The sequence below is a fragment of the Ochlerotatus camptorhynchus genome, unplaced genomic scaffold (genome assembly GCF_037179485.1).
Source record: "Ochlerotatus camptorhynchus isolate MF236.1 unplaced genomic scaffold, CSIRO-AGI_Acam_v1.1 ptg000128l, whole genome shotgun sequence".
In the NCBI taxonomy this organism is placed as follows: Eukaryota; Metazoa; Arthropoda; class Insecta; order Diptera; family Culicidae; genus Ochlerotatus; species Ochlerotatus camptorhynchus.
In genome coordinates, this window is record NW_027040618.1 from 1,303,908 (window position 1) to 1,329,148 (window position 25,241).

The 25,241-nt window shown below is 40.1% G+C and overlaps 1 protein-coding gene across 2 annotated transcripts in view; it reads right to left on the minus strand.

The window, feature by feature from the left end:
* The window catches only part of LOC135700109 (long-chain-fatty-acid--CoA ligase 6), a 132,638-nt gene that overhangs the window by 78,092 nt on the left and 29,305 nt on the right, over positions 1-25,241 (minus strand). Inside the window, exons 1-2 of one of the 2 annotated variants that reach the window (XM_065220503.1) lie at positions 17,402-17,600; positions 6,406-6,560 (exon numbers count right to left, since the gene is read on the minus strand). In XM_065220503.1, coding sequence (XP_065076575.1) covers positions 6,406-6,560; positions 17,402-17,426 — 180 coding nt within the window. In that variant the 5' untranslated portion in view covers positions 17,427-17,600. Of the gene's footprint in view, positions 1-6,405; positions 6,561-17,401; positions 17,601-25,241 lie in introns of those variants that run through there. The other variant, XM_065220502.1, reaches the window with a different exon arrangement.

Consider the following 25,241-nt stretch of genomic DNA (forward strand, 5'->3'; position numbering starts at 1 on the left):
TTGTCGTTTGTTGAAGTTATCCGACTGGTGTCAAAGAACAAAGACGTCAGCACCATGTCTTTCATTTCGTTCAAAGTCGGTGTCTCAGCAGATTTGACGTCGAAAGCACTTTCGTCCTCTACATGGCCCAAAGGAATGCTTTTTCGTAAATTCGTGGACAACCGCAGAGTCGAAAATTTTTGGAAGCCTCAAGGATTGTTACAAATAAACATACCGCAAACAACTCCAAAGTCCGCCAATTCCAGTCATCAATCATCTATGACGGAGTGATATTGCCGGGTCAGGAACTTGAACCTCAACACCGCATTTTTATCAACCGATTACCGGGACGCTCACTTGCCACTAGCATTTTGGAAGCCCCTGAAACGATTATCACTTCTAGTCGAACTTCAACGATGAACTTCTTCGTGATTGACCCATGTTGGACACCGGGACGCACGTCTGCCATATGTGTTATGGAAGCCCCTAATTCATCCATCACAGTCGAGTTATTCCTGCCAGCGACCTCCAGCCGTCCCTGTCCTGTGTTTGGATTTGATGAAGGGGTCTTCCAAAACCCTATCTCAGGCAAGTACGACATTATTTCGAACAATCCACTTCCTGAAATGTATTATGCCTACAGCCGATCATTTCCGATAAAAGCACAACCTGCTTTATTCAACTCGACACTCGGACGCACACTTGCAACTAGCCTTGTGGAAGCCCCTGATCCTATCATCACAGTCGAGCCTATGCTGCCAGCGTTCAACAGTCGTCCCAGCCCTGCGTTTGAGTAAGGAGAGGGGTTCTTCCAAACTCCAACTGTAGGCAAGTATAATCAGCAAGCAACAAATGCTCTGTCTGAAAAATTCTTGGTTTCCAGAGTGCCATTGTATATGTCTACCCCTCGACAATTGTGGTCTGAATATAACATTAACAGTATACCAACCCCACCATACCAGAAGCCGAGACGCTCCACAGAAAATTCACCGGAAGAAGCATCCAGATCCTCTGATCTAGTCCTGCCGAAGATTGACGACTTACACCATTATGATGAATCAACTTCTGTTTGTTTACTGGGACGCACTGCCGTTGGCATCATGGAAGCCCCCGAGCCCCCCGCCACAGTCGAGCCATTCCCGCCAGCGACCTGCAGCCATCCTGGCCCTGTGTGCGGGCATGGTGAAGGGGTCTTCCAACCACTCGTTTACGGCAAGTATGAACTCGTCCATGTGAATTCAACTGTTGATCTGCCACGTTCCTTGTCCCGGATCAACTGGAACGTGTTGAATGACCTTGATATCGATACAGCAGCCGCTCGCTATAATAGCCTTTTGTGCGACTGTGTTTGTGCTTCAGTACCGAAGTTCCAACCTCCAAGAAAACCGCCTTGGTCTAACGCTACTCTCCGCAATCTGAAACGAGTGCGATCTAGAGCCCTCCGTGCTCTCACTCATCGACGATGTACCCTTACCAAGCGAAATTTTTCAATTGCCAGCAATGATTATCGCCACTACAACATGCTTCTTTACAAGAGGTATACAATTCGTACTCAACATAATCTGCAATGCCACCCCAAGGGATTCTGGTCGTTTGTGAATACGAAGAGGAAGGAAACTGGACTGCCGTCAAAAATGTTTCTCGGCAATGACGTAGCATTGACAACTGAGGACAAATGCAGCCTATTTGCTAGGCACTTCTTAAGCGTCTTCTCGAATGACTCCCCATCGCAAGCAGAAATTTATCGAGCCGTCCGTGATGTGCCAACCGACGTCGTAAACATGGATGTTTTTGCTGTAGATGTACAAATGGTTCTCTCTGTGATGAGTAAAACCAAATCATCATTTTCACCAGGTCCGAGAGTTATTCCATCTGCAATGCTCCAATATCTTAGCTGCTCCGTTGTCCTTGCTCTTCAACCTGTCACTTCGTCAACAGAAATTTCCCGCACTATGAAAACGCTCTACTATGTTCCCTGTTTTCAAGAAAGGAGACAAACGCAATGTGGAAAACTACCGTGGGATTACCTCGCTTGGGGTTGAATCTAAGTTGTTTGAGTCGCTGATAAATGAGAGATTGTTTGCTTCCTGCAAGCATTACATAAGTACATGTCAACATGGTTTCTTTCCTGGCCACTGCGTGGAAACTAATCTCATCAGCTTTACGTCGTTCTGTATGGAAAATGTATGCAAAAAACTTCAAGTGGATGCCATCTAAACTGATCTTAAAGCTGCGTTTGATAGAGTTGTGCACGACGTTCTAGCAAAGCTTGAAAAAATTGGATATTCTGTTTCCTTAGATTGGCTTAGATCGTACCTCGTGCAACGTGAAGTTACTGTATGCATTGGAAACTACTCATCGTACTGTTTCTCGAACAGATCAGGAGTTCCACAGGGTAGCGCTTTGGGACCAATGCTCTTCTCTTTATTTGTGAACGATGTAACGTGTATTCTACTATGTGGAGGTAAATTGTTTTTTGCCGATGACTTGAAGATTTATCTAGCCGTTCGTGGCTATGCCGACTGTTTAGAACTACAAAACCTTCTTGAAATCTTTAATGATTGGTGTGAAAGTAATGTTATGGTCCTGTGCGTCTCAAAGTGCTGCGTAATTAGTTTCCGTCGAACTAGGACTGCCATTTTGTTTGATTATAACGTTGCTGGGACTGCAGTTCAACTTGTCGATTTAAAGACCTTGGTGTCATGTTGGATGAAAAGCTCACATACACTCGCACTTCTCAACCACGATCAACAAAGCTAATCGTCAGCTTGGATTCATGTTCAAGATATCTAAGGAATTTCGTGATCCTCTGTGTTTTAAAGCCCTTTACTGTTGATTGGTACGCTCACTACTGGAATTCGCGTGTGTTGTCTGGAATCCCTACCAGGCAGTATGGAGTGGACGATTCGAAGCTGTTCAACGCAAATTCGTCAGATACGCACTGCGCTATCTTCCATGGAGTGACCCGCTGAATTTACCACCGTATGCTGACCGCTGTCGTTTGCTGGGTTTGGATACTCTTGCTAAGCGACGAAACATATCGCAGGTCGTCTTCGTTGCTAAAGTTTTACTCGCCGAACATGATGTTCCTGAGTTACTAGCCAAAATTATTCTGTATGCTCCTGCCCGAACACTCCGTCCGAGAACCTTGCTACATGAAGTAGTACATGCAACCAACTATGCTGCAAACAGTTCATTTGTCGCCATGATTCATGAATTCAACGAAGCCTCTGACCTATTTGACTTTGACATCAATGCCTCCAGGTTTCGTCATCGTTTGCTGTCGGCCAATTTTTAACTTTTAATGAGTGACTACATTTAGATTTAAGTGTTTCATTGAGACTATCAAGTCAGATTGACTATAATAATAATCAAGGTTGGATCTGTTATCATCATGCTGCGGAACCTCAATCAACCGAAATTGTGGAATGGAACAAGATTGGCCGTGAAACAACTCAAGAATAATGTGATCCAAACAACGATACTCAAAGGTAAATTCAAGGGCGAGGAAGTGCTCATACCGAGAATTCCACTGATTTCAACAAATTTACAAATGCATTCAATTTCCGGTTCGCCTTGCATTCGCCATGACAATCAATAAATCACAAGGCCAACCTTTGGAAGTGTGTGGAATCAACCTCGAATACCCTTGCTTTTCACATGGCCAATTATATGTGGCATGTTCACGTGTTGGAAAACCTTCATCTATGTTTATTTATGCACCGGATATCAAAACGAAGAATGAAGTCTACCATGAAGCATTGAATTGACCTGATAAATGATTCCAAAAGCCGCTTAATATTCCGTGTAAATAAATGTTATTGAATTCAATCCAATTTGAAAAGTGTTCCATTCAATTCATGTATCATGTATCCTTTTGCGTCGAACTTCGTCCCACCCAAAATTTGATCTTTGTTTTAAACAATTTCGAGCATTCCTGATTCCACCCTAAATTAATCTCTTTCAATGGAATGTTCGCGATTGATTTAGATGATACTACTCTAGAAGTAGTATCCTCTAAATCAATCGCGAATAGGAGTAGGAGTAGTATCATCTAAATCAATCGCGAATATTCCATTCAAGGAGATTAATTTAGGGTGGAATCGTGAATGCTCGAAATTGTTTAGAACAAAAATCAAATTTTGGGCGGGACGAAGTTCGACGCAAAAGGATCGAACGAAAAATGGCAAAAATCGCTGAATTTTATTCACACTTTGTACATAAGGAAAATTAAAAAGTTTTTTTTTATAATCCCTTTTTGTGTCCAGGCTCAAATGCGGGTAAGTGTAAATGTTAATACCCATTTGGTATAAAACGATGATTTCTTATTTGCCACAATGCGCTGGAATTTAAACTCTTCCCCCTTCATAGCACCAGTGCTCCCCTATATTGTTATAATTAAGAAGTGTTTGCTTTCTTTCCCCTAACATAAACTGTTTTTAAAACACACGAATGTTAAACTGTACGGACACTACGCATCTGAATTCTTCAAAATACCTTGATTCATCATTTTCATAAACAAACTATCAGTTCAAGTTATTCAAGGTTTCCCATTTCAAAGAATTCACCTGATCTCAACTCCAACCGCGAAGACAGTCCCCAATTTACTCATCTTCCAATAACTGTTTATTGTTTTTGATACCACCAATTGTGTTGTTTACACTCCATCGTGCTTCTTAAAGCGATTGGATTTTCCCACGTTTGTTTTCCTTTCGCACTGGACTCGAAAAGTAAACAGTCCCGGCTGGAGGGAGTTGAGAACTTTTCAATCACGCTGGGTCATAGCGAATCCCCTTCGAATGTTTATTCGGCAAATAAATCACGGGAAATTATCCATTTTCTGCCTTTAAAGTGACCTACGAGGCGTGGCGTAACAGTTATTAGACAGATGGCGTTGGCTGGCGTTGACGTGAGACCCTTCCGCTAATGGACGTTTGATCAATCACCGAAGCAGGTGCGTCGGCGATGACGATCGTCCCCATCACCATCATCGTCGGTGCGAGACGCGATTTCACTGAGTTAGATAAACATTAATTAATCTGGGTGTCTCTCTTCTGGTTCAACGTAGCAGCAGTGACATATGAAGTGTCCACGGTCACCTAGAAATGATACATTGTACAGGACGCCGGTTGTTACAAATTTGACGATTCGGATGGTTGCAGCAGCCGATTAGACTGTCGAATGTTCGAGAGCTCGGTGGAATAACGCTCTATGTAAGCTGAGATCAAGAAGCACCACGCGTCCACTCCGGAAACGGTGATTGACGATGGGGCGTAAAAATCTGCTTTTTTCGTGGTTAGAAACGACTCGAAAATTAGTAGGGTAGGAGTGAATGAAACGTCCTCCTTGCATTTCTATGAATATACCGTTTATTTAAATACAACAATGATGGGCAATCCAAGTAATTAGTGAGAGTACTCTGAGTTTGACAACTGTCAAGTGTATATGATCAATAAAGATAACAAAATTCTGAAAAGTTAATTCCTATGTAATTTTTTGCGTCATTACGATAATCATTCAAACGATAAAAACGCTGTCAGTCTGGGTTGTTCTATAGTAATGCATAAAGTGAAATTTTAAAAGCTTGCCTTATTTGAAAAAATTGCATGATTTTTGGATTAACAAAAATGCTAGATTATTGGGCAAGTATTTGATGGGAACACTCCGCTGTGAAACTTTGACAGCTGTCAAGAGACATCTAATATTGACGCTCTGGAGCATGTCACAACGTCATTGTATGGTATACTATCCTTTTAGTATAGAGCATACGGTCATTTTGTTGTAGGATCAAAATCTAGGATGTTTCTTAACTTCTGCTTTAATTCCCGAACCGAAGGAAAAAAAATATAACAATTTGTTTCTAACTTCCAAAGCAACAGATCATCGTGATTGCTCCGTTAATTGAAGTGAAAACGGTACAAATATAGCCGTTTTCCCCTCCTACCTGTTTACCCCAAATGTTGACAAGTGAAGCGACTGTTGAATTGATCATCAGGCTTCTTCAGTACTGAACAAGTAAATACACTAAAACATATCATAACATGACGAAATAGTCTTCCCGAGCAAGCATATTGCGTTCATGGCACGTACGAGCGCTGACGTCTATTGAACCTTCCGATACACAAACAGTCGTATGACTTTTCAGCATATCATTAGAAAAAAGTCATGACGCACACTCAGTGACGCAGTCAGCTATCGTACGTCATGGAGGAAAATCAATCATCCTTTCAAACAACAAATGTTCTCTCGTGATCTCGAGATGATGCAAACCACGAGCAACTTGGCAGTTGAAATGGCACTGCTGCACTCCTATCATGTGATTACTAACCAGGGCAGCGACGACGCCAACAACAGCCACACGGTCCCGAATCATATCATATGCAGTTGGCCACGAAGCTACACAAACAGCCAAAAATATACACTCACCTCTTCAATGGGACACTGATTATCTAGAGGCACTAGTGGTTTCTCCGGTACTGGTCTGGTAGCGTAGTAGTAGGCGGTCGCAGCAGCCACCCCCGTCAGGGCCAAAGCACCTCCCGTGCCGCCGACGTACTGTAGACACCCGTCGAGATCATCAACTGGTGGGGGTGAGGGAGGAGAAAAAGAGAGAAAGAAACAAACGGTTATTACTTGTTGCTGTTCGGATGGCTCACATTCGCTGGTTGGGGCGAGTGATATGTGTCAGTGTGTGCAATCAGACGATGAAACGTCTTATGGTGCGACGGTAGCTTTATAATCAATGTAGCAATTAGCCTGCAGTTAGACTACACGATGGACATGACTTGATGTTTGCTGACTGGTTAATGCTACGTTCAGACTACAGAGTTATAACATGTTATAGCGCTATCTTGATGGTGGTTTCTGTGTTGCAATTATTTGACAACCGTTATAACATGTTATAACTCTCCAGTCTGTACACCGTTTAAGACAATGGTAGAGAAAAAGCTTGATAATATCCGATGGTCTGCTGGGGTGTATCTTTAATTAATATTAACTGAGGAAGCTCGTTCAAAAACAAAATCAGGCAAAATCGATATTATAAACGACATTTTTTATCTGTGACGTACGAAAATCGTGCGAATTTAATTATTTCATCAGAAGTCGTCGTAATGCCATTCTCTAAATGTTTTGGCATTTCCGTCTAAAACGGGTTTATTTCCATATTCATGGCATTATGGCCTAGTAAGTTTTCGCGTTTCTAGGATTTTTTTTAGCTGTTCAAAGGGCAAGATACTTTTTTGTGTCTATACCCGTTTTTCGCGTATTTAAACCTTTTTTTTTCGCGTGTTAAGGATTTTTTGCGCTTTCAAATATATTTTCGAGTTCGGTTTTTGAATTCGGAAGTCAGAAACAGGTATGCCTCATATAGAAAGATATACAGGGTTGCCAGTTATTTTTAATTTTTAAATACCCGGTTTTTCCCAGTATTCCCGGTACAAATCTCAAAAATTTCTTGATTTATAATATTAAACTAAACCCGAAAGTGTTGAATGATCACACTTTTGCTTTTAAATCGTTACCACGTGCAAATCAGTAACATTTTTGAGTGTGATTAAATAAAAGCAGCAAAAAAAGTAAATAGGGATATTCACTATGCACATCGTAAACATTTACACTACGGTAAAAATACCAGAGTTCAAATGGACTGTGTAATGGAAGTTGATACGTTTACGATGCGCTGTATGAATACTCCCAATGTTTTTTTTTTAGATAGCGTAAGTGGGGGTGACAATGGGCCAAAAAATCAAAAATTGTCGTTCCTTACCTTACAACATTCATATTTTATCAAGGACAACAATTTTAAGCATGTGAATATATTCATCAATGATATATTTACGACAGTCATGGAAATGGTTGATTGAAATTGATATCTCATTTTACTAAACAAAAAAACAAAAAAAAAAAACAATGTTAAAAACTTATGTAGGGTGACCAGGGCTTAAAATTATTGACTGCCTAGGCTGAGTGTGAAAGCACTGCACTATTCAATCCATTGCCCTGTGCAGACCGTTTGTACCAAACGGTAAAGGACGAGGTAATGAAAGAGCCAACAAAAACATTCAGTCACTCACGAGCAGACGACGCACACCGCTTGCCTTCGCTCACACAGCTTGTAATTGAGTCATATTTCCATAGAAAATGTACGCTCAGTCATTCAAAACAAATATTGGGTACCATCACGGCAGAATAAACGTGTTGACTGAGCTACTGACTGAGTGCTCGGCTGTCAGTGACTCGTTTACCTCTGAATCATTCAGACTCTCACGAGGCAGTGAATGAAGAGGCAGATGGCAGTTCATAGTCATATCAAAATGACTCAATGAACCTGACTGTTTTGCGCACTGGGGGTAACGTTGGGCCAAAACATAAATTTGGTAAAAATATCTTAAAATATGAAAATGTAACGTACCTATTAGAAGTACTTTTGGCACTAAGCTTTACAACACTATTTTAATAAACAACTGTTTCATGTTATTTACGCTGTCCTCCAGTAGTTCAAGGAACATATTCTAGAAATTATTTTCCACATACTTAAGATATTAGCATCAATAAACATTTTTAAAAATTTTGGCCTAGGACCACTGTCACCCTGTCTTACGGTACTTTGAAAAATCAATTCTTACCTATCACTTTTCTTATCCTCATATGTTGAGCCAGTCCTCATGTTTTCAAAGTCCCATAACTTACTGAAAAACTGACAAATTTGTTAACCCTCCGTTACTCGCGAGTACCCGTGCGCGTTGTACTTTGTACAACAGTGTGAGTTTTCCATTGCCATTTTGCAGCCGAGCTACCAATCGATATGAAACCAACGGGGAAACCTTAAAAAACTTGTTTTTAACTAAACAAGCTAAACTTTTATCTCAGTTAATCGCCAAAAAATGCAGATAATAGAGAAAATGTGAATGGAAACCGCGTAAACGGTGTCCGTACTACGTGGGATTTGACTTAATTGGTTACAACATGGAAAATCTTGAGATCCTGACCAGATAGTAAGTAACTGTCTTCGGCAAAGTTGTTCTAGAGATCATAACTTTTTTGCTGGTGGAGAGAAGTTCAGAATTGTCTCACTACGTAGCGCTTGAACACATGTAAAATTCTTGCATGTGATATATCTCGAGATCATGGCCAGATAGAAAGTTACTGTCGTCGACAAAGTTGTTGATGAGTTCAAAGCCTATTTCTTGGTGCACAATAGTACAAAATTTTCTCAATACGCGGCGCTATTATACACGTGAAATTCTCATATAAAATATCTCGAGATTCTGACCAGATAGAAAGATACTGTCTTCGGCAAAGTTTTTCAGGAAGTCATGATCTTTTCGTTGGTGGAGTAGTTCAGAAAATTCTCACTACGTGGCGCTGGTATATACGTACAATTTTCGCATATACAATAGCTCGAGATCTAGATAGAAAGTTACTTTCTTCCGCAAACTTGTTCAGGGGGTCAAGTTTTTTTGGCTGATCGACAGTAGTTCAGAGTTTTCTCACTACGCGGCGCTAGAACACACGTGAAATTCTCATATAACATATCTCGAGATTCTGACCAGATAGAAAGTTACTGTCTTGGGCAAAGCTGTTCAAGAGATTATAGCCTTTTTGCTGGTGAACAGTAGTTCAGAATCTTCTCACTAGATAGTGCTCGTATACATGTTAAGTTCTCGCATGTGATACATCAATAGATCCTGACCAGATAGAGAGCAAATGTGTTGGGCAAAGTTGTTCAGGAAGTCAAGATCTTTTTGTTGGTGGACAGTTGTTCAGAATTTTCTCACTACTTGGTGCTAGTTTACACATGCAATTCCCGCATATAAAATAGCTCGAGATCCTGAGCAGATAGAAAGTTACTGTTTTCGGCAAATTTGTTCAGGGGGTCAAGACTTTTTGGCTGGTGGACAGTAGCCTAGAATTTTCTCACCACGTGGCGTTAGTAAACGTGCACAATTCTCGCGTATGATATAGCTCGAGATTCTGAACAGGTAGAAAATTACTGTCTTCGAAAAAGTTGTTCATGAGGTCAATGCCTATTGCTTGGTGCATAATAGTTCAGAATTTTCACACTACGTGGCGTTTTTTCCCTCTGTTCGGGACATAAAACTGCTGCGACCAGTAATTTGATCTATTGTAGTATATCCCGTGTCCTTAGTTTAGTGCATGTCGTATTACTTCATCACTATTGAGAAATGATGAAGTATTCGGTTTTGATACAGTTGTCATTCTTGCCTTAATCGCAAGGAATCGATTCTAATTGAAAGGTTCCGCTATTTATATCCTTCGGAGTGTTGGAACACCCTCCAAAGGCGCGCTCTTTGTCAGTCAAAATTGGATTCCTTAGCAACAAAATTAAAGAATGACACCGAAAGTGACCATGATCAGAACCCTAGTCTTAACCACTTCAAACTAGGAAACAACGAATAGAAGATTTGAGATCACATAGATGAAGACTAACTAACTCATTTTTTCCTTGTTTCAAGATCATCCTGGGTCCAGGAAACCCGAGGACTTATCACTATCAACAAGGCATAAAAAGTAACAAGGACTAAGATGTGTTCCTTTGATTACTGAAAAATCCTGTTCCCCTAATTTGAAGTAGTCAAGACTAGGAATCGGTGATAGATCTTACATCCCGTAACGTACCACGAAAAGCTGATCTAGGTGATTAGTATACTCGCGAAATTCTCTCATATAAAATATCTCGAGATTCTGATCAGATGGATTTCGCTAGTGGACAGTAGTTCAAAATTTTCTCACTACGTAGCGCTAGAGTACACGTGAAATTCTCGCATGTGGTTTGTTTCGAGATCCATACCAGATAGACAGTTCCTGTCTTCGACAAGTTGTTCAGGAGGTCAAAGCCTATTGCTTGGTGTACAATAGTTGAAAATTTCCTAAGCGGCGCAAGTATACATGTGAATTTTTCACTAATAAAATATCACGAGATCCTGACCAAATAGAATGTTACTGTCTTCGGCAAAGTTGTTCAGGGAGCCAAAGCCTTGTGGCTGGTGGACAGAAATTCAAATTTTCACTTCAATTTTCAATTTCAATTCAAATTCCACATCATTGCGCTTGTATACACTTGAAATTCTCGCATTAGATATATTTTATATTTCGAGACCTGCTAAACTGTCATCGGCAAAGTTGTCCAGGAGATCAAAACTTTATCGTTTGGCCGACAGTACAGAATTTTCTCACTACGCTAGGATATACGTGATATCTTCCCATGTATAATATCTCGAAATCCTGAACAGCTAGAAATTTACTGTATCTGGCAAAGCTGTTAAGGAGATAAAGATCTTTTGGCTGATGAACAGTAGTTCAGAAATTTCTCAAAACTTGGCGGGCAATTATCGCATATCAAATATCATAAAATAAAAATACAATTTACATCAGCCTAAGTGGGATAAGACAAATATATTCTGGATTTCTTTTACTGGTGAAGATTTTTATGAAGATTTGTGGATACATACATTGGAGTGAGTCGTTCCACTTGTATACCTCTGATAAATTAGTGGTAACACGTATCTCAGATGGAAAACATTATCTTAAAAATCAATATTGCTGAAAATTCCACCAAATTAATGTTTAGAGTCTCCCTTTCATTTAAGGGGGGAGTACATTTTGATTTTTCAAAAAATGCATTTTTTTTTGGCTTAAAATGTTCCTTGGGATGTAAACTTAAATTAAGAAAAGACTCCAAGTCCGCCAGAATATTTCTTACCGCTTTACGAAACGATTTCCTAAACATGTACCGGCGCGCTGAGAGAGCATTTTTATCTTTAAACGCGTTTATCTCGAAACGGGGTTTTTCAAGCTGGCGTGGGAAATAAATCTAACCAGTTATCATAAAATTTGGATATCGCCTAGGCTTTCTTGTTCAGAATTAAATTCTGCTTAGAAATACGTATCCACATTTTCGATTTTGTCAAAAATGGATTTTTAATCCACGATTTTTTAAGCATTTTAGGGTGCAAAAATGGACTTTTTTTTTCCTAAGGCCACAACTTTTGAAAAAAATAATTTAAAAAAAAATCGGAATACGTATTTCTAACCCAAATTTCATTACTAATCAGGATTTTTGTTCGATTTATGTCCAGGATCACATGGAAAGGAGTATTTTCCCACGCCGTTTTCCGACTTCCGCGCGAGGACGCCCGCGCGACCTGGTGCACCGGCCACGAGGAGACGCCAATCGAGTTCAAAAAAATACAAATTGTATTTCGAAGGATGACTAATAAATGGGTTATAACATATTTGCCCTCCCTGAGTGTTTAATTGCTTAAAAAAATTAACGAAAATGCCTTACTTTTTGAACGTTCAAAGTGTACTACCCCCTTAAGGCTAATTTCAAAATGTCTTATCGAGGGGTCTAGAACAAAAAAAAATCCCTGTATTTGCCTTTGCACGGACAACGAGACTAACTCAGAGAGTGAGGCACTTTTGCTCAGTTGAATGGAGAAATTTATAAAACCGTACACTCAAGATCATAAGTTTCAGGACACGCCCTAAAAACGTCCAATTTTCGTTCTTTTTAGAACATTTCAAAGATTTTGAATGAAAATACGAAGAGGCAAATTGGTCAACATCATTTTCAAATTTTGTATACCAAAGGTTCACCCAAAGTTACACTATTTTTCAAAATTTACTCTGAAGAATCATGATTGATTTTCTCAGAATTGACTTGGGAAAAAAAATTAATCTAAAAGTAGTAGTAGAACCCTTATGCTCAAAAATTGGACCTAAAATGAGAGAGCTTTGAACAAAACACATTTGCATGTTCACCATCTAGAAGATCTTTGCCGCATGTACAACTATGACGATGACAGTTACTTCCTCACCTTAAGCTATAGCACATACAAATATTTTACATGCACACTAGCGCTGCATACCGAAAATATTCTGAACTATTTACTGTTCACCAGCAAAACAGCTTTGATATCCTAAACAACTTGGCCGAAGACAGTAATTTTCTAGCTGTTCGGGATCTCGAGCTGTAGCATATATGAGGATTGCACGTGTGTACTAGCGCAGCGCAGTGAGAAAATTCTGAGCTACTGTTCACCAGCCAAAAGACCTTGACATCTTGAACAACTTTGCCGAAGATAGTAACATTCTATTTGGTCATGATCTCGAGATATTTTATACGTGAAAATTTCACACGTATACTAGCGCTATACAGTTCCCATAAGTTCGCAGTCAAATGTGATTGGTTATCTCTTCCGTGTAAAAGTGGTCACTAAACTGGGGTTAACCACCATTCTGTTCAAATTATACCAGCTGGCAAAGGCTTCGATCTGACGTTGAAGGAAGTGACAGTCATCGATCGAGCGGATGCGTAGGTAAATTTTAAGATCATCTGCATACGAAAGTCGTGGGCCTTCGATGACCAAGTTCACCTTCATTTTTCGCAATATTTTGATACAGAGTACAGATTTTTTTTTAAATATGCAGATTTTTCATAATTTTCATATAAGCGGTATATATTTTTAACTCTGGATTATATTTCTTCATTCCGATATATATTCGTTTTTTTAACTGCTTCGAGCTCTTAACTCAAATAGCAATTTTCCACTAAATAAAATATTATGTTATTATCTTCGTTAATTTTGATCGAACTACTGATGTTCAGATGTTCTGATTTCGAACTGTTCGTGGCAAGCGATGTTAGTTTTTCTTTATTATTATTTAATTAATAATAACACTTGATTGATTAAATTTTGGATTTGTTGAAACGGTAAACAATACGTTTTAACAACCCACAAGTTGATTGAGTACAGTTTGTGACCCGAAGAATCTGCTGGATATTTTGACAATTGAATAGCATTAAATTAGAATTAAATAATTTTCCATGCAATTCCACTAAACATCCAAATCAAATGAAAAGCTTTTTGAGTGTGTTGATTTGTTATAATTGCTTATCTTTTGACAGATACGAGTATTACGTTTACTACTTGCAGACTTCATCAGTGCCAAGTACTCAACACCTCTGAAGAATCCATCTTTTATCTGCGACTTTTATTCTAATCATTAGGTACTATAAAGCAAAACGATTAGTATAAAAGTCGCAGATAAAAGATGGATTCTTCAGTGGTGTTGAGTACTTGGCACTGATGAAGTCTGCAAGTAGAAGACGAAATACGCGTATCAGTCGAAAGATAACCCATTATAACGATATTAAAAGAAAATACATCAACACACCTAGGAGCTACAACATTTTAAATTTACGGTCGTGGCTTCAGGCTATTTATTAACCGAATTTGATGAAACAGCATCCAATCTATTAAAAATTGATTCTTATTTTAGTTGTTTTAAAGGTTTTTTGAAAATTTCCACACTATATAAAATAAAATAAAAAAAAATCTTGAATTTCTGAACAATAGCTTCAACACTACGTATTTCTTAAATATGTTTAATACGCAGCAATAATTATGATCAACCATAACCAAATTAAAACCTTGAGCCAATTCCTGAACGGTTGTAAGCTGTTTTATCTAAATTGATTACATGGGAGAATTTTTTTTAGGCGGTAAAGTTTGATGATATGTATATCTAACATAAACATAAACTAGCGGCGCCGGTGATGTAGTGGTATGCGTGATTGCCTCTCACCCCAGCAGGCCTGGGTTCAATCCCAGTCAGTGCCGCCGGAATGTTCTTAGGCATAACATCTCTGATCACGAGGAGTAAAGCCGTTGGTCCCCGGTTCATAAGTTGATGGGTCGATATGTAGGGTCCAGGTGTGGGAGCTGCTTTCCTGGAGTCGGCAGCATAGCTCAGCACGGAAAACAAGATCGATGGAAAACAAATCAAGGAAAAAAAAAACCTTAAACTAGACGACCGTGCGTCGGAACCACGTTACAGTAGCTTTAAATCAATGGAGACGCATGGTACTCTAGTCGCATAGGAGTATTGAGCGAAAACCGAAAACTTGATACCTTTAAAAAAAAAATTAACTAAAAAACAAAAAAAAATCTACACATGGCTGATTTTTTTATATATTGTGAAAAAAAACCTAAATTTTCAAGGAAAATATAAAAAAACATATTGTAGCCTCTGTCTACAAACCATGCAAACTATCAAATACAAATACAATCAATACAAAATCCCTATTTTGTATATCTTTATATTTTTCCTAAAAATAATTTATAATATCCTTTCATTTTATATTTTGATCTTTGAAATCGGCTCAGTAGTTTAAAAGTTATTATTTTTTAAATCAGATTTCTTGGACCGCCCTAAAATGGAAATGGTCACCCAAATGACAAAAAAAAAATACGGGTCTAATATTTTGTGATAAGGAACGAAACTACCAATTTTTACGAAATTCTATGTTTTGCTATGGAATGGCTATATATAACTATGAAGATATAAGTACTATTGGAAATCATGCTGTTGATTGAAGGTTTGGAAAATTGACAGAATTGCAGATTACAGATTGAAGGTTCGAAAAATTGACTCCCAAAAAGTGGATATTAGAAAATTCTTAATATACATGGCATATTAGCCTTTCCGATTTATTAATCCACAGCCTTCAAAATAAAGATTTGCGGTAATCGTTTACCACATGGTCCTGGATAGAAACTATTGGTTATTTTGATCTAAACCTTTGAATCCACTAGAATCATAGGTAAGCAAACCATCGGTAACGGTCAAACCGATGAATGCGAGTTCCTCGACATAGCTGGAAAATGTTGACCTTTTTTAATAGCCATCATCCAAGGTGACCATATTCAACGATAAAATATGAAAATGATAAAATTTTAACGCTGTGAGCAGGCTTTTTCGAAAATAAATAAATTTTTCGAAACATGAAGTTGATTCCCGAAATCCATACAATAATAGAAAAAGCAGTCAGCCTCTACGGCAGAAACCCTAACAATGGCAATGTTGGATTGCAAATTGCAACATTTTCAAAATAATGACTTTGCAGTTTCGTCAATAATACGCTGCAGGTTCGATTGCTGATTCAGCAAAAGATTTTTTTTTTCGATCTAGAAAAATTCACGACTTCCATGAGCATAGCAAATCATTGTATTTGCCACACAATATACGAACGCAAAACTATTACAATCTTAGATGGTTCTCAATTATCAACTGTGGAAGTACTCAAAGAGCACTAAGATAAGGGCAGTCATGAAGAGGAAGTTATCGTTATGTGAATAATAAAAAAAAACCACCATTCCATACGAATTAAAGGATACGTCTTTTTTGATGAGAAGCAATACTTCACACACACGTGCACACATCAGTGATCCCACCCGAATACGTAAATCCTGTAAAGGCTTTAAGCATGACTGAAACCTTTTTCACATGCAGCAAAATGTTTATGTATGAATCTAACGAAAATGTATGGCTCGCAACTTATCTAACTGATTTCTCTTCCGCACGCTTTATGACTTTGACTTTGCTTTCACTCAACGAATGGTGAATTAATTGAAGTGCATGCTCGCTCTGTACTAGAGCAAGCCTTGAGCACGGTAGACCTTTAGTTGCACCTCAATCAATCCGGAACACTCGACAAATAATTGCATCCAGACACTTCAACTGCACTTTTCTATGAACATCAGCTTGAACTATCATCAGTAGTTGAATGTGATTAATTGTCACGGTCCAGGGTCCAGTACCTTACCACCACCAATAAGAGCGAAAAACAGCTGATCGATCATTTAATGGGCAGCCGGGACTCCCTTCATGATCATGAACGAAAAGCGGCACCTCAAACATTTCCACCACCAAGTGACAGCTGCAACACAAACACACCCAAGATCGCTTCTGTTGACATCGTCTTTCGAACGGTGAGTTAGTGAGCGATGGCTAAATATATTCTGCCTCGCATAGAACTGATCTACACCACTCACAATAATAAATCACAATTTACCGGTCTCTAAAGTAAGCAGCTACTCACAGAAAACAACCGCGAGAAAAAGAAGAGAGAGAGGCGTTACTCGGGAGTTCTTGTAGCGACTGATTCGTTCCAAACACGTGTGCTTCTATTACGTGCTCACATGCGCGATCAGCGTTGAGTACACTTCTAGATGAACAATTTAAAACGTCCTATCTGCCGTGATCGATTGTCTTCATCGACTCATTAATAATCTCGTTCGTTTATAACTTAGCTGCAACCTCGTTCACTGCTATGTTTGACGTTTTGGACGCTAGATGTTGTCAAAATAACACACAATCTGTTTGCATAGCCGTAGTTGTCAAAAGAGAAAGTAAGTGAAGAGAATCGATCAAACCGGATAGGACCTTTTGAAATGTTTGTCTAGACTTATACAGCTACTCGACAATTTCCCTGGGTCAATTACCACACATGCAAGCGCGGCATACTTCGCGAAATTACAATTACGCAAGATCTTATACTACGCACTGACCACCACCTCCAGATTGCAAATAATCACTCAAAAGCAAATCCTACCTAAACTCTTTCGTAAATTTTTCATCTCGCACTGCTCAAGCTACGTTCTTCTCACCGGGGAATTTCTCACTCTCACTTTTCACAATCGTGAAACGCAAAAAAATAACGAGTTATAGCCGCACTTAGTCGTCGTCGATGCGGTCAATCACACCGGTTTTGAGAGTTTGAAGAGTCTTGGAAATCACACGGCGCTGTGATAAGTTTGATAGACGCGACTTAGCCCGATCCCGCAGTAAACAGTACTGAGCGGGCGACCGGCGTGACAATAACATACTCCACCGGGAGCTGACTTCTGCGCAACCCGCTTCGCATCATAGCAGCGCAGCGGTGGTGGTCAGGCAAGCGGGCGAGCGGGTGGCAATAGCAAATGGCAGGGCCCAGAGCGATATGCAATGTGGGTATGAAGCGAGTACAGTGAAGTTTCGGTTTTACCACGGTCGAAATATTGTTTCGCGTTATCTTGATGTATCGGAAACCGCACGATTCAAAGGTCAGCTTTGTTTTACGACATGTAATGCTTGTTTTTTTATGTACCGTGATTATTTATATTATATACCCCGCTAATCTAAATAATACTAAGAATCATGATGAATGTGAGTTTCTTAGTGGAATACCTGTATAAAGAGAGAGGGAAGGATTTGTAATCTCCATCTAATTCCACTACCTTATTTGCTAATCCTTGACAGATAAGCGTATTTCGTCTACAATGTGCAGACTTCTTCAATGTCTTGTACTAATACTCGACAAGGTAGTGGAATTAAATCGAAATTACTAATCCATCTCACTCTCTTCATACGAAGAATCAACTATTGCATGGGGATGGCCCGGCGTAGTGGTTAACATCCATACCTCTCACGCCAAAGTCACGATTTCAAAGACCCATGAATGTTAAAGTGACTTGGATTCCCTGAAATCTGACCGTTTTTAATCTGAACACTTTTTAGTTTGAAACTCACTAACATGCACGCCGTGCAAACTAAAAACTTACCAAAACGTCTTTATTAAGCGCATGGAATGGAGAAAAACGAAATAGAACGATGCGAAAAGGGATGCAGAATCAAAACAAAACAACGAATAAGGCTACCAGAAACTCGTTTTTCTGATGGTCGTAGGGTTACTAGAAGTTAAAATTAAAAATAAACCCAGTTAATACGAATGAAGACAAGACCAACCATTGAAAAGGCCTCGACTGTATTTTTAAACAAACCTTGTAAGGTCATTTTGTTACGAACCAATGTCCGTCAACGCAAACCAACAAAACGAACAGGTAGGGAAAATTCTCCTCTACTCGATTGTGTTTTAGGTTTGCGAATGTAGGTCTTGGTTCGCGAGAAAATGGCCTTTCAAGATTTGTTTACAAAATGGAGTTGAGGCCTGTTCAATTGTTAGTCTTGTCTTCATTCATACTAACAGGGTTTATTTGTAATTTGAACTTCTGGTTGCCCTACGAACATCAGAAAAACTTTATCGACTTCTACTTTGCCGACTCTAACAATGAATCGACAAATATATAAACAAAACTGCCAGACGCCAATGGACAATATGAAATAATTCTATTATCTATTATCAGCTTCGAACTGAAACTGAAAAGACAGCCAATATCCGTTGATTTTCTTGTGGGATCCAATCATGCTTGTACGTTTTCAGATTACAATATAAACGAATTATCGAAAAAAGAAGCTCAGCTCGAAAAATCCTACGGGCATTTACTCTTTAGCAGTGATCCAAATTTATAGATTAGCCTAAATATAATAGATCAATCCAAAATAGACCAAACTGACTGGAACTTCCCAGAGGAGTTCATACGGCTTGCAATATCCATTGGACTTCTCGGGAAAGCCCATAGGACTTCTCAAAAGATTTCGGAACCTCCCTTGACTAGTGGGGAGATTTCCAGCAGAATTATGTCCTCGTATAACTTTGGCCTGTCTGACTCTCTGGCAATCACTTTCAAGAGTAAACAGACTACTCGCACCAAAACTTTTGCCACTACCTCTCCCCGAACATCTGCTAGCTGCATGTGCATGGTAGGAACTGACCAACGACGATGAAAGATCGCTACCCTCTATGCATGGTTCATATGAGTAATTCCCTACGAATTCGCAAATCGGTTTATTTTTGTATTTTTTGATTTAGTTGAAAATTCGTTCCTTATGACCGACAATGCCATTTTTAATCTTCATATCACCATTTGGAATCCAGCCTTATTTTTGAAAAGGGCATATAGAAAAATATCAAGCGTATCTTCAGAATTTTTTTACTCGAAAACTGTTAGCCCGATCGGTTTGGTGTCTTCGGCAATATTTCAGATAACGATTGAGACTATTTGAAAAATATATGCATAGCATAGCATAGCATAAAACAGATTGTACAATGTCGTAGGTGGTACGAGCTCCAAACTGTTGTTAAGAAGGAGACCCACCTTCATCCGTTGCTGTTAGATAGTAATTTGTGATTAATTACTACCTCTTAGATAAAGGATGTATCTCCTTCCAACAGACCAGAGCTGTCCTGGCCACGTCCTTGCATCTGGTGCGGAAAGGGGAGGAATGTTAGTCCGACACTTACTTAAGAGGGATGCAGAGAACTCTACGACCCCTCATAAGTGTCACGGGAAGGGTGGATTTTTGTTAGTAGGGAGGGTAAGGCATAGGATACGCCCAACCGGCGTTGCTGGCAATCGTTATATCAAGCATTTAATAAATAGAAGCTGTAAGTAGTTTATCTGTCCGTTTTAGCTGCCCATTATCTAAACATATTATTCAAACAGTCTTCAGATTTTGGAATTAAGAAACGTTATCAGCTCGATCCTGTTGCTCTTTGCACCTGAAAATGTTTGTTGATCCTAAACATATGCACCATTCATTCTGATCTATATGAGATTCACATGTGTAAAAGGTTATTAATAGTGTGTGGAATCGTAGATTAGAATGAAGATTCGCCCTTGGCCTAACTTCCACTGTCTGGCAGTGGCATTATGGATAAAATCTGCCTGCAATCATTTCTCATGGATGCAAGAAGCTTGAACGCGGGAGTTAGAAGGTGACAGCTCTACCGTAGCTATAATAGCCCATTTCAAGAACGCAAGCATTCCGAAGCTATTTTCACACATGATAAGCTCCGCTCCAATACATTATCGATGCACATATACACCATTGATAATGTACTGAAACTTTCAATCAAACAGTAGTGCAATACTTGATTGGCGCGTATTTAGTAAGTTTTGAAACTATCGTCTTGAATTAGATGGATATTTCCTATCGAGGAAAGAGGAACGTAAAGGTAAATAAACTTAGCTGAGCGTAACTACACGTAGTCTAGAAAAGTCGGCACCACATGGAACGGATAAGAATTCGTACATTTTCACTTAATGCACTTTTCAACATCACTTCTGTACTTTCAAATTAACACTTTTTTAAAATGAAATTGTAAATTTATAACATTTTCACTAGATTGAAAACGACGCAGCAAAACAAAAACACGTCATTTTCGCAGCGTGGCCTACTTTGATCTCCATAGCGGTACATCTATTGTTGAGCTTAAAACTGTTTGTTGGATTTAAAACTATCTTAACAAAGTGAAAAAAAGTTAATTGTATGAGCAATTGTAAAGCTAATTTACGGATTTTAAATCTAGTTAAATTACCTTCAAACTGACATAGAAGAACAGAGAAGTTTAGATATCTTTCTTTGTCGGAACAGTAGAGGCTCGAGTAGAGATAAATTTTGGTTACACGACACATTTTTTTGATTGTTTGGCAAACGTCGAACAAACCAGTTGAGGGGGGAGAGGTAGCTCATCGATTCTTCCGGTTCGCCTCCTAGCATCGTGCTACCAGGCGATAACCAGGGTAGTTGATCGATAGCTCGATGACGTCATTTCGTTGGCGGCTGCAATGGTAAATTCTCATAGCAGGCGTTGACGATGGGACGTTGTCGAGTTGTTGAATAGCAACTATCGTGGTAACTCACCGATTACCTGTCGATCTGCCAAATTTGGAAAGACGTCTGCATTGAATTGTCTCATATAATAATATTCCGCCCACTATATCACAAGAAATTGCGAGTAGCTGAGTGGAATGGAGATAAGTTAAGTTAAAGCATGAGACTATTGCATGGCTGGGTAGTCAAAGTCTTCCATTCGTTAGTCATTTCAGGTGGATTAGAACAGGTTTTATTTGTTAACATGACTACATGGTAATAACAGCAACTCGATGATTAAAAAGGAGCTCGTCTGCCTAGTGGCAAACGTTTTTGCTTACTGAGCAGAAGACCGTGGGTTTAGTCCCAAGCTCCTTCGCGTTATATGATCGTTAGGACATCAATTCAGCTTATCGTTTACCAAAACGAACCCTGCTGCAAACCCAACCCTCTTATCCAACATCCCAGTGATTCCTCGTGGAAGTGCAGAGGTGTTCTCGGCTTCCATCAAAGCGAGTGTCATGTCAACACAATCCTTCCCATTCCTTTCTTGACCTAATTTAAGATCACCAGTTTTTACACATTGAGGATGATTGCTAGTCCCAAGCATCGTCTATTGGTTCTCTGTGTAATTACAGCTGATCTGGCAGTAACAGAGTAGCAACCGTGGGCGGTCAATCAAGCTCAAGCTCAAGCTCAACGTCGAACAAACCAGTTGAGTGGTATTAAACACTAAAGAATTTTGTAATAAACCTATAACCCGAACGGTATATTCACGAAATATAGGATATTTTCAACTACCACCCAACATCTTACAAAATTCTTTAAGAACATCGAGGATGTCACGCAAAACATCAACCCTTTCCATGTCAGAATTGAGTTCTGCCATGTGTGCTGTGAGCCAACTTTTTGCTACTGGCACGATCGATGGTGCAGCAGATAAGGAAATTTCGGCAACCGATGCAGATGTAGTTACCAGAACCAAAAGCCTCACAATCGTGACCAACGCGGAAAGCGAAGCGAAGGGCTCAACGGTAACAGGCGCAAGGCGCAATGCAGCTAAAGGTAAAAGGAGTTCCTCCCCTTCCTAGTTCTCAGGTAAATTTTGACGTTGCCAATCTTAAAAAGGCTCAAATCAAGGGAGCCAAACCCAAAATGCATACTGGTACCCATGTCGTAGACATTCCCGTCCGGTCGATGAACGCTGTCGTTTACGCGAAACCCAACGCGCGTTATGATCCGAACTCAAACGTTCGGGTTACTCGGTTTAGTCATTGTGAATTGTGTAATGAACGTGACAATAGTAGAATGGTGCAGTGTGATGGTTGCGACAAGTGGTATCATTTTTCTTGTGTAGAAGTAAGTCGCGACATAGCGAATCATTCCTGGATGTGCCCACAGTGTCATCCACACATGTATTTCGGCGCAAGTAATCTAGTGCAGCAGAGACCAATACTCCAGCAGATTCATCCGGTAGATCCACCCACCAGCGTTATGAGATCAACGAAGTCCAGCGGAAAGGCAAGCAGTATACAGGAGCCTCCAGTGACAGCAGACCTGTTCCGTCGTCCACCGGCACCTTATCCAGTGGATCCATTCCGCAAGCCACTGCCAGCTGTTATTTCAGATAATCAGCACCGCCAGCCACCAGCACCGATTCCTGAACTTCATATACAACCGCCTCCACCGCCTCCACCGCCTGCTTTCGAAAACCAATTTTATCGACCTCAAATTCATCGAGCAACGACAGCTTTAGGAGGAAACCAGGCTCAACAACCGCAAGCTCATTGGGCAGCTACTCATAACTACCGACCACAGGATTCACGACAGTTTTCAGCTTCAGGAGTCCAGTTCCATCCATCATTGCTAGCTTCTCAGGCAGTTCCTGTTCCAATAGTCCAGGGCTCACGGCAGATACCCACAGTTCCAAATTGTCAGTTTTGGTCAGAACCTACCTTCGTGCCGGAAAACTATACACAAACTTCAGCATCGAGGAGTCGAATACTGCAAGGAGATACAACATTCCAAAACTTCCCCTACCCGTAGCCAGATCCTCGTGAAGCGAACGTGTGCATCCTAAGCCGTAATCAGGTGGTTGCACGTCAGGCCGTATCTAAGGATTTACCAGAGTTTTACGGAAATCCTGAAGATTGGCCCCTGTTCTTCTCAATGTACGCTTCTTCTACGCAAATGTGCGGCTTCTCTAACGAAGAAAACATGCTTCGACTTCGGAAATGTCTGAAGGGAAAGGCTTTAGAGGCCGCTCGATGCCGACTACTCCATCCATCCAACGTTAGCAGTGTAATTTCTACGTTGAAAATGCTATACGGTAGACCAGAAGCAATTGTTCAGGCATCCATTAGAAAGATTCAGTCGTCACCATCGCCACAAGTGGAGAAACTTGACACATTAGTCAACTTCGCATTGACGGTTGAAAACTTGGTAGCTACGATACAGGCATGTGAAGTCGAGGATTTCATCTATAACGCGGCTTTGAAGGTTGAACTGGTGGATCGTCTTCCCCCTGGAATGAAGCTGGATTGGGCGAAGTATTCTAGGAACAACCCAGCGCCAAATATTTTACACTTCAGTCAGTGGCTGTATTCGATTGCGGTAGACGCTAGTGCAGTTATGCAAACTTCATACAGCGTTCAAAAGGGTCGTGGAGCGAAGAATGACGGATTTATAAACACTCTGACGCAGAGGCAGAACGCTCCCGATCAACACCGGCCAAGACACGGGCACATCGTCTGCTCCAATCATAGAATGCATCACATGCAAAGGACAGTGCATTACAGTCGCCAAGTGTAAACGATTTTCTGAGTTAAGTCTAGATGCGAAATGGGCAGTTGTACGGGAGGCAAAGCTATGCCGTAAATGCTTCCGGAAGCACAATGGTTCGTGCAGGCAGCAGAAACCATGTGAAATTCAAGGCTGCAATTTTTTACAACACCCGTTGTTGCATAACGCGAAGCAAGAGGCACCTGCTACCGGAAGTGGCAACATCCATCAGGCTCAAACTAGCGAAGTGCTGTTTCGAATTGTTCCCGTACTGATCCATGGTCCATCAAAGGTTGTCCGAACATATGCATTTATAGACGACGGTTCGGAGCTGACGTTGATGGAGGATTGCTTTCCAAGTGAGTGAGATACTAGAAGCTTCGGAGGTCAGCGAATGGCAGTGGATCCAGACAATGAAGAACGTCGCGGATGATGGAACTGAGTGGAAACGGGCGCCAGACATGAGTAGAACTAGTCGATGGTTTAACGGGCCGGAATTTCTCAAGACCCCTGAAGGAGAATGGCCTATGAAACTACACATCGATAGCAAGGTTGCAAAGACTCATTTCAGCTAAAACAATGATTTTCTAAATTATGAAATAATTAGATGCCATGATCAAATTTTGAATTGGTAGGATACAAGAAGAGGTTGCAAAGAATGTGTTTGACATATTAAACCTGTTTATTTCACTTCATGAGAGTCACAATCAGCGATTTTTCACTCACTCACTCACTCACTCACTCACTCACTCACTCAGCGATCAGCAAATCGCTGATTGTGACTCATAGAAAGCAAAATTTACAAGTTTTATGTTTCCAACGCATACTTTGTAACCTCTTCTTGTAAGTTACAAGTAAAACATGCCATCATACCATCTTTTGGTTTTATTATTCCGAAAAACATTATTTTAGCTGAAATGAGTCTTTGCAACCTTGATCGATAGTACCAGCATGGAAGATCTGCGTCCCCATTTACTCGTTCATGTTAAACAACCGGAGCCAATCATCGATCCTCAAAACTACTCTAAATGGACTCCACTTCTACGTCGGACCGCATACGTGTTTCGATCCATCAGAAACGTGAGTACACCGCTGAACCACTAACGAATTCAGAGCTGACCATGGCTGAAAACTATCTG